This window comes from Atta colombica, unplaced genomic scaffold, assembly GCF_001594045.1.
Source record: "Atta colombica isolate Treedump-2 unplaced genomic scaffold, Acol1.0 scaffold126, whole genome shotgun sequence".
NCBI lineage: Eukaryota > Metazoa > Arthropoda > Insecta > Hymenoptera > Formicidae > Atta > Atta colombica.
Window position 1 is genome coordinate 6,747,036 of NW_017259213.1, and position 9,917 is coordinate 6,756,952.

Sequence of the window (9,917 nt, forward strand, 5' to 3'; positions counted from 1 at the left end):
TATATTTTATAAATATATTATTATATGTATATTTTTAATTTAAATTAATAATTTAATTCAAATATATTGTGTGTGAATAATATAATATTTTTTCAGTTATCAGAACAAAATACTTTAAAAAAAGATCAAAATAGAGACATGAACGGATCAGTAGAAGTTTTAACCAAGCAAACAGTATCTCCAAAGTTAAAAGATGAAAGTGATGGCTGGCAAACAGTAAGAAATCGTTGCAGAAGAGGAAGCACTCATAACTTGAATATGTCCACACGCTTTCATAAACCAAGTACTGCTCTATCTTTGCCAGCTTTATCAATAGAAAGTCCATCAGAGAAGCTGAAGAAAAGTAGTTATACTCCTGACGGAAACAAACAAAAGAAGAAATGTATTGTAGGAAAAACTGGCAAAAATATGAATAATGAAGTTGAGAAAGTTAAAGGAGAATATATAACATCTACGATTAAAAGTAATATTGAAGACACACTTAAAAAGAACACAATAAATTTGTGCGATACTAATTCGACATCAGTAATCGCAGCTATCTTTAAGAATGATGCAGAATTACTTGAGAAACGTATACAGCAGTTTATGACCGCTCAGGCAGAGAGAGAAAGAATTATTCTAGAAGAAGAGAGGAAGACAGAAGAAGCAGATTCTCAAAGATCTCAGCAGCTATCAGATGAAGAAGCGTCCTTAAAACGGCAGATTTTAGAGTTGGAGTCCACTGAAATTGATGTTGACACTGAAACAGATGAAACGGATGGTGAAATGGTTCTCGAAATGGAAGACGAACCTGCAGTACCGCTTAGTGTGGTCACTGATGATATTAGTTTAGAAGATAGGTATGTAAAAACTATTAGTGTATTGTTAGCATAGTGTATTGTTTAACGTCTTGATAGGATTATTAAAATTTGTTAACACAATGAATGTTATAGGTATGGAAATATGTTAGAAGGAATGTCTTGGGCGGAACGAGTCGATACTCTTGCACAATTGCGTGCATTAGTAGCTCGCCATCCTGGACGTGCTTTAGAACTACATCAGAAACTTTCATCTCCATCACGAAAAAGATCGCTTCCTGAAACATTAAGAAGATATCAAGCAAAACAAGCATGTGCTCAACATAAACGTCAAAAGCTACTTATGGAGAAATCGCAACGGTTGCGAGAATTATTGAATAAAGTGGAAGACGTCAAAAGTGCAAAGAATCAGTTAATAGAGGACAAAAGGATCAGAATGGAAATGAAACTTAAGAGGGCAGAAGAAAACAGAACACAACATTTATTAGAAATAGTAAGGAAAGCACATGATGAAGATTCGAAGTTGAAGGAAATAGCTTTTATCAATGAACTGGAGGCACAAAATAAAAGACACGATTTTATGGCATTATGTCAAGAACAAGAAGAGAGATTACAGGTATATATGTGTGTCCCCAAAAAGATAATTTGTTTTTAATAATAAAATTAAAGAATTCAAATTTTTTTTTTAAATCTATAAAATTGTATATAATATTTATAACACACACATATTATTATTATATTTTTAACAAGTGTGAGGTTTACTATGTAGGGTATTCAAGAAGAACGTCAACGGCGACAAGAGGAGAAAGCTGCCAAAGAAGCTGCAGCTGAAGAACGTCGAAGAGCTTTGGAGGCAGAACGGCAGTTACGAATACAAAAAATGAAACAGGCACGACGAGAACGTGAGGAAAGGGTTGGCAAAATGCAACTTGAAAGAGAAAAAGAACGACAAGTATGTAAATTATTGGTATATCATCAAGAAATCTTCATTTTTAGAATTTTTAAAGTTACCAATTTTAACTTTGTAGGAATTAGCGAGAGAAAAAGCACGAGATCGCGAAGAACGCTTATCGGCACTTCATGCAGCTCAACTAGCTAATCAAGAAGAGCTGCAGAAGAAAATAGCGCAAAAACAGCAAGAATCCGCTAGACGGCATGTAGAAAACATTGAGCACATTCGGCAACGTGCAGTTGAATCTTCAATTTTAAGATCAGAGGAAGTGCCACCTACTCTCAAATCGTATCCTGCTCAAAAACAATGTTCTCTGTGTGGCACAATTGTAAGCTTTCTGCATAAATACGCATGATCTTTTTTTTCTTTTTAATGAGACTGATTGTATTTGTATATTTTACAGATATCTAACGAAGTACATCTTCTAAGTCATTTGAAAGGAAAGACGCATCTTGAGGCAGTACGAAACGCGCATGATAACCGCGAGCCATCGCGAGATGAACTTCAGCGTTTTAATATTGCACAGATACGGGACGTTCCTGTCACTATAGTTAATAATAATAACGCAAATAACAACAAGGCTGCGAAAGAGAAGCAAAAAGCATTGAAACGCCGGTGCAGAAAGATAAAACAACGTATGAGCTCACGCGGACAGGAATGGGAAGACAAATACAAAAGTGAGACTAATCAAAATTTATCTGTCGAATCGGCCAATAAAGCCAAGTTTCGGCGCAATTTGAAAGAATTAGACAGATTATATAATAATCATTCCAAATCAGCATGGTCAAACATAGCATTGGCCACTTTGGAACGCTGCTTAGGGGAAATTGTTCGAGCATTCTCCAAATCGGTAGGTTCTGTAGAGATAATAATATTCTTTCCATTCTTTACATAACTTCAACATAATTATGTCCTGTTTATTTTATTTCAGTGTCCACTTGATCAAGATACTTTTAGATATTTGAATGGATTTGACACTTTAACGAATTTATTGAATTTAGGTTTAAATATACAAAATGCATCTCACATTTTACCGAATAAGTAAGTAATAATACTATACATTAAGTATAATAAACTTTTTAATTAATATATATTATGAGATATCTTACACTTGTATATAAAATCTTTTAGAGTAATTGCATCGTTGTGCCGAGTGTACAAAGCAGGGGTCAGTGGAAATACAGAAAGTACAGAAGCTATTTTATTAAGCAACAAAATTCTTGTTATATTAGATCTACTTCTACAACGTTTGGAGGTAAGTTCCTATTTATTTTAAAGAAACCAATAATACGTGATTGTATGATGTACTCTTTGATGGTTTCTAATTTCAAATTAAAAAAACAAATGATTCTAAAGCTCAATATTTCAATATCTGATTAATTTGTAGTTAAGCTCAACCTGATGTTTCATCCAATGACATCATCACAGATTAAGCCCATTTAAATAAAACATCAGGTTAAGTCTAATCATAAGTTAACCAGAAAATTAAAAAACCGGGCCTAAATTAACTGTAGGCATTATATTGATCATATATATTTCATTTTTTCCCTATAAATCATACTCTCGATATTTTTGCGTTTCATTAATATATTTTTCAATTCTATTACATCAACGCCAGAATTGTTAAATATTACTATATTTATTATTCGATTGGATTTTTCTTCGTCATATTAATGAATTCTAAGGCGCAATACCTTTAAATATTTAATAATAATATTTTAAATTAAAATGCGAAAAATTAGATTAGATTTCGGATATTATCTAATTAGATTAAATCAGATTTCAATCAGGTAATTTTAATTTTAATTTGCTTTGTCCATTTTGATTGAAAGCTAATTTTCAATTCGTAATTTTGAGAATAATATCGCTTAACCAATAATTAATTAACTGAATTGCTCAAATCAAAATTTTATTATATAATTAATTATTTTAACCTAATTTAATGTTTTTTTTCGTGTGTCAAAAAATTAATGACAATAAATTGATAGTTTTTCACATTAAGATATTGTAAATATCTTACTTGATAAATTACACACACACACACACACACACACACACACGCGCGCGCGCGCGCACATTAGGTGTAGTAAAAAGAAATCCATTATTTTTCCATTCAATTTCATGCAAAAATAATGGATTTTTTTTTACTACATCTAATATATATATATAAAATATATATAAAATCGTCAATTAAATTAATCTGAATTTGATTGAAGTCAATCACAATCTTCAATACAAGTTTCATGTTAATTTTGAGTTTTTCTATAAGAAATTTTTGATTTTAGCAAAATAGAATTGTTCATTCTGAATATAACTTCATAAGTATATTATATAATATAAAGTGTAAGTCGGTATCGACAGTATTTTGTCTGGTAAGTGCTGCCCTCTGGGAAGAAGAGAACTAATTTATCCGAATAGGAATCTTTGAATCCAGTTTTCAAAATATTATTTATATTATAATTTAAAAAAGAAGTAAAAAGAATTAATTTTCTAAATGAATCAGTTTATCTTAATTTATTTTTTATTCGTGTTCATTCAAATATGATCACAGCAATAATAGTTCTTGTTCTCATCATCAACATCAAAAAGCATCAACGAGCTTCGGATCATGGTTGTAATTTGGCAATTTCTGTAAATTAAATTTCAGGGGTAATTAAATAGACAATGAAATTCTATATTTACTTATACAAGAAAATTTTACCCATCAATTTTTATAGAGATTGGTTTATTAAAAAAAGTGATGTGTGGAATCATATCATAAATAAATCTTTAGAAAAATAGACGAGTAGCATTATTTGCTTATTTCCATCAATTCCATCTGAAGGTCTTACAAACAAAAGTTTATTCAATAAGGACGCGAGCCAAAGTACACGGTGATATCCGCGAACGAGCACAAACGAACATAATGAGCATCATCTTCTAAAGCGAGCTAATATGTTAGATAGGCATGTAGATTACAGCTTGTTTTATCTCTTTCTTTTTCCCTTTTTTACTTTCTCTTTTTTTTATCTCGTTTTGAGGACAAGAAAAGGACGGTAAAGACGACGTGTCCCTGTCATCCTGTCCATTCTGTCCGACTTGTCAAAATAAGGATTAAGAATCTTGAGGATTCATGATTTCACGTCATGCGGTTGCCTTTCGGACTCGTTTGAAATGTCACGTAGGCACGTATCGCTTCCTTGATAAATAAAAGAAATACAACATACTAATTTCGAGAAACGTACTTGAAGTTTGAATAATAGAAAAGCAAAATATCAATCCTAATAATAACAATAATCGCATTCGAGCAATACACTAAATTTGCATTTATTAAACTTCCACCAGCAATGTGGATTTTTGGATTATAATTTGCAATTTCGAATATTTTGTGAATTATGTTGTCTGACATATCTCCATAAAATTGATTTTTCTGAAATTACATAAATGAAAAATGATATAAAACACTGAAAAATCCATTTTAAAAATAAAATTTTTCTTTATATATGTACTTATATTTTTCTTATATTTCTTATACTTATGTACTTATATATTTATATTCTATACTTATTGAAATTAGCGTGACGAGAAGATATGAAACATGAAAACATTCCAAATTTTTTACATTTACACAGAATTTTATGATTTGTAACATGAGTTGCTGAAGATACGACTTCTGTTCATCAATGCAATAAAACCCAATGAATACTGACGTCGATTGTATACATAAGCTTAACTATTAAATTTTTAAAGAGGTGATACCGAATCTCGCTCTGTTCATTTTTTAAAAAATTACAATCAAAACATCAACGTGTTTTTAAAAGACTCGGCATTATCGATGGAGAGTTAATCATAGTACTGATATTGATGTCGATTTAAATAGTTACAGTAGTGATATCGTCAAACGTCAATAAAAAATTTTTTGTATAATAAAAAATTCATGAATTAAGCGACTATATAATTGATTGAAATTATAGACATTTTTCATCTCTGTGCTTTGACATTATTATTTTTTGAAGGCTGTCTTTCCGAAATTTAGATCATCATATTACTAAGTCATATTACTAAGAGAAAATGTATACTTAAAATATAAATTACACTTTTTAAATATATACATATATTTATCCTTTTTCATCGGATTCGCGGTTCAATTAATTAAAAATATTTGATCACGGCTTGGTGTGCGCGGTTAGTAAAACAATATGGTTCGGTTTAATTCGATTTACATGCGTCTGGCGTTGTGTCATTTTGTATATCTACATGTCGATGAAATATTGAGTGCTTTATGCAGTTAATTACAAAACGACAAATATAATTACTGCGATCGATCGTTATTTTTTGTTCCATTTTGCGCAAATGCGCGGCGTATATCTCTATGCAACAACAAGAGGAGGACGCGATGAAATCTATCAAAGAAGTATAAAAAAGTCGTTATACGAACTCACATTCATTTTTCATGCTTTTATCTGGAATTTGTAATAGGACGATTCATCTCTCTCTCTTTTTCTCGGATTTTTTCCCGTTATTTACGTGGCCACAGCCGCATCTCTCTCGTCAGTGCGAAGATTCATGCTTTCAACCGTATGGTGGTTACAGCAGACTTCGCGCGTTACCTTTTTTTCTTTTCCTCCAGCCGATCATCTCGTGGCTTCGCCAACGACGGGAATTCATCGGCGTGATTTCGCCATCGGTTCTTCACGCTCCATAGATACGGCACTGGCGCCACCTCCTTCCTGTCCCCTCTTCCAAGGATCCCCCTCCGCAAATGCATTAGCGGCGAGAGAGCTTTTAGTGACGTCACCCACATACAGATACGCACGCACGCACGCACGCACGCATCACGCGCTCGTTCACGCTCACGCTCACGCGCGCGCGCATACACGCACAACACGCGCGCGGATGGAGCCCGAGTTGTACAGAGTGAAAGGAAAGTCCGTCCACGCGGGAGAACGCGTGTGCGTAGGGTACTTCTGTTTCCACTTCCATCAAGCCCCGATTTCGAGGACTCGGCCTAATCTTTTGTCTCGTCCTCCTCTTCCTCCTCTTCCTCTTCCTTTTCCATTGCCGTCTATCAGAGGCGCTTTTTCAACGACCTCTTCTCACGTCCTAGAATACGAAATGCGCGCTGCAATTTTCCAGCTGCCGCGTCGACGATCGACGAGATTTCACGATTTTACGATATCATTCGATGACGGATGATATTCGAATACTTGAATCTTTCATCGGATGGGAGGAGGAGTTCATTCGCAAAAACAGCTCCGAGAAAGTCGTAAAATATCCTCCACTACTTCATACGTGTTTTAGAAAAATGTCCGTAGTATATGTATCCTTTTTTCTACTTTTACTATAAGATAAAACATATAAAATTTAACTACTTTTTTCTGATATAAAATTTCTGAGAAAAAGATACTTCAAAATTTATTTGTGAGATATAATGTTTATTCTTGAAATAATCTTTATATATTTTAATAGGAAACTGTTACTTTTTGCTATCCTAGTAAACAATCTATTTTATTTTTTTTACAATTACAATTTCATAGTTAAATTTTTTTATAATCAATAAATATGGAAGAAAATGTCATTTTCAATTTTTTTTTCTTAGTGTAACTACATTTTTTATGATACGTATAAACTATTTACTCAATGCTAATATTATTTTTGACTCTCAAGCTGTAAAAAAAGCTGTCTTAGTATAGTTTGGTTATCACAATTTATAATATGTTGAACAAGTTTTATCGCAATTAAAATTACATATTCAGTGCTTATCAAAAAAAACTATAGGAAATTACTTTCATTCTTGTGCTCGAAAAAAAGCTGTCATTTTTTGTACAGTGTAATTAATAAAAATGAAGGTTTGCTCACTTCTATTCTGTGTATCGTTATTCTTTCATCACTCATTTACTCCACTCGGACTTTCTTTCTATTTTTATTAATGATAACACGTGTAACACAATAGTCAAGAAATACATGCTCGTTTTATCAACATCTTATAATAATTACAAAATTCCGTTCGGCTTAAGCGGATATTCGGAACGAATTCACCTGTTTTATATCGGCATTTTACTCTTTATTGCTCGTGTTTTCGTATAGGCAATCGTGTAGCTTCGTTTATCGTTAGACCGTACAGTATTATTGGTCAAGCTTGTCTCCATATGCGATTCGGGATTCTCGAGAAAATGGAAGCGAGGGAGTCACCTCGTTGCTAAATGGACCAGAAAAAGACATCGTAAAGCGCACGACGGTGATAAAAACTCTCGCCAAATTAAAAATTCAGCGATAAGCGGGGATTATAGACGCGGTGCCCTCCCGCGTTATCTTTATAACTGCTTGTATTTGCCGTGTTTCCCGATGTATACGCGTTTTCATGCGGCCAAGGTGCAATCGAAGTGGGATCGCACTGCGTCGAATTAAACGTATACAAGCCGCGTGTTCGAGATAGAAAATAAATTAAGGACTCGTGAATATCACTGGAATACGAGCTTTTTGTGTATTGCATTTATTTCTTTGATACTTGATGAATTGCAGCATGTTTCGAGAATGGCGGTTTCTAATCGATTCAAAATTTAAGAAAATCGGAATAAAGACTCGCTTTAATTCATCCTGCTGGGATTGGGACAAACTTTCTGTTCTGGACCATTACGCGAAGAGACGAATCATTTTAAGGGGTTTGCCAACCCCTCCCATCTCCGCGAACATTTCCTAATCTAGTTCGTTGGCCAAACAAATCTTCAGTTCCACGTAAATCGCTAGAAACCGTTCGCGATCGGTACAGTATCCCTCTTTCGTTTCCCGAATTCATATATGTATTTATGCGTGACTGCATCCCGGTTGACGGGAAAACGATTTCTCGATGACTAGAAACTGTATTCGTTGACCGTAAAATAAAAAAGAGGGGAAAATACAACATGTCCTCTGAGTCAAATGAATTGAAGTCCGAGCGACGTAAATCGCGATATAAAGGAGATGTAACGTTGATTTTACAGTAGACGATAGTTACATTTGTTAAATGCAAAAAATATATATATAAATTGTACCTGTGAAAAATATATACGGAATCGCCCAGTCTGCATCTTGTTGGTTATCTCCTTTATTTTTCGCGTATATTTTTAAAACGTTTAGCGTTTTGAAATTCTCGTCGAGAAAATAAAAATTCAGATTTATAGTATTTAATATACTGTACGGAAAGAACGGTTTTGTTGAAGTGTCTAAAAATTTAGCTGGATACAGAGAGATCCGAAAATAATATTGTTTAGACCATCAAAATAATTATGTAGGGCGCTAAAATGTTAAAACTTTTTGCAGCATTGTCATCAATGTTTAAACGTTTTACTAATTATTTTGATGGTCCAACAAAATCATTTAATAGATCTGTGCATAGCTTAATTTTTAAATACTTTAGCAAAACCGTTCTTTCCGTGCGACAATAAATATTGTACATTTAATTAAACTTTCTGCTTTTGGAGATCCATTATATAACAATTGTAAGAAAAAAGAATAGTGATTCCGTAAGTAAAATGAGAATGTAAAGGTATATAAATTGATAGATCGTAGAATTATAATATAGAATCCATGCTATTATATTTTATCAGCGTCTCATAGAATTCTCTAAAATCTTTTTCTCATCGATTTGCTCTTTCCGTGACGCTTAGTTTGGAAAGAACTGGATTAACATAAAAGCATCTCCTGTTTATGGTCGCACATACCCCGATATATGCGTTCCTCGAAATTTCAACGTCTCGCTGGCGTCTTGTTTTCGTTCGCCCCGTATCAGAAAGTCGTGGCAGCCCTTTTTTCTTTCTGGATACGGATGGGATTGAATTTGTCAAGGCAGTGGTCAAACCACTTTTTAATGTTTCGTAGGAGATTATTTCGCTACCTCTCATGAACGGCCGGTTCGTAACATTATCTTTTCCATCCGAGGCCCGCCCGGTGCAACAATAGTTCTTAAAAGATTACGCGCGTCAATATTTTCTGTCTACGATGTATTGTCGATCTTTTAAAATTCAATAACAAATGTGTGGCGCATATATGTTTTCGAAGTGCTTATACACTGAGAGAAATGATTTTGTTATAGGAACAAATCAAGGAAAAACAAATGTGATATTTGTTAAAAAAACGATCTATTTATTACGATTGCAAATTAATTCGTCAATGTAACAAACAATCAAGTATCGCTAACAAATAAGAGTTCA

General features: G+C 33.3%; 1 protein-coding gene across 3 annotated transcripts in view; it reads left to right on the top strand.

The window, feature by feature from the left end:
- The window catches only part of LOC108684171 (S phase cyclin A-associated protein in the endoplasmic reticulum), a 42,397-nt gene that overhangs the window by 3,251 nt on the left and 29,229 nt on the right, over positions 1-9,917 (top strand). For all 3 annotated transcript variants that reach the window (XM_018188327.1, XM_018188329.1, XM_018188330.1), the window contains exons 4-10: positions 97-839; positions 933-1,413; positions 1,567-1,749; positions 1,826-2,077; positions 2,153-2,599; positions 2,681-2,790; positions 2,881-3,004. In XM_018188327.1, the coding sequence (XP_018043816.1) occupies positions 97-839; positions 933-1,413; positions 1,567-1,749; positions 1,826-2,077; positions 2,153-2,599; positions 2,681-2,790; positions 2,881-3,004 (2,340 nt within the window). The remainder of the gene's footprint in view (positions 1-96; positions 840-932; positions 1,414-1,566; positions 1,750-1,825; positions 2,078-2,152; positions 2,600-2,680; positions 2,791-2,880; positions 3,005-9,917) is intronic.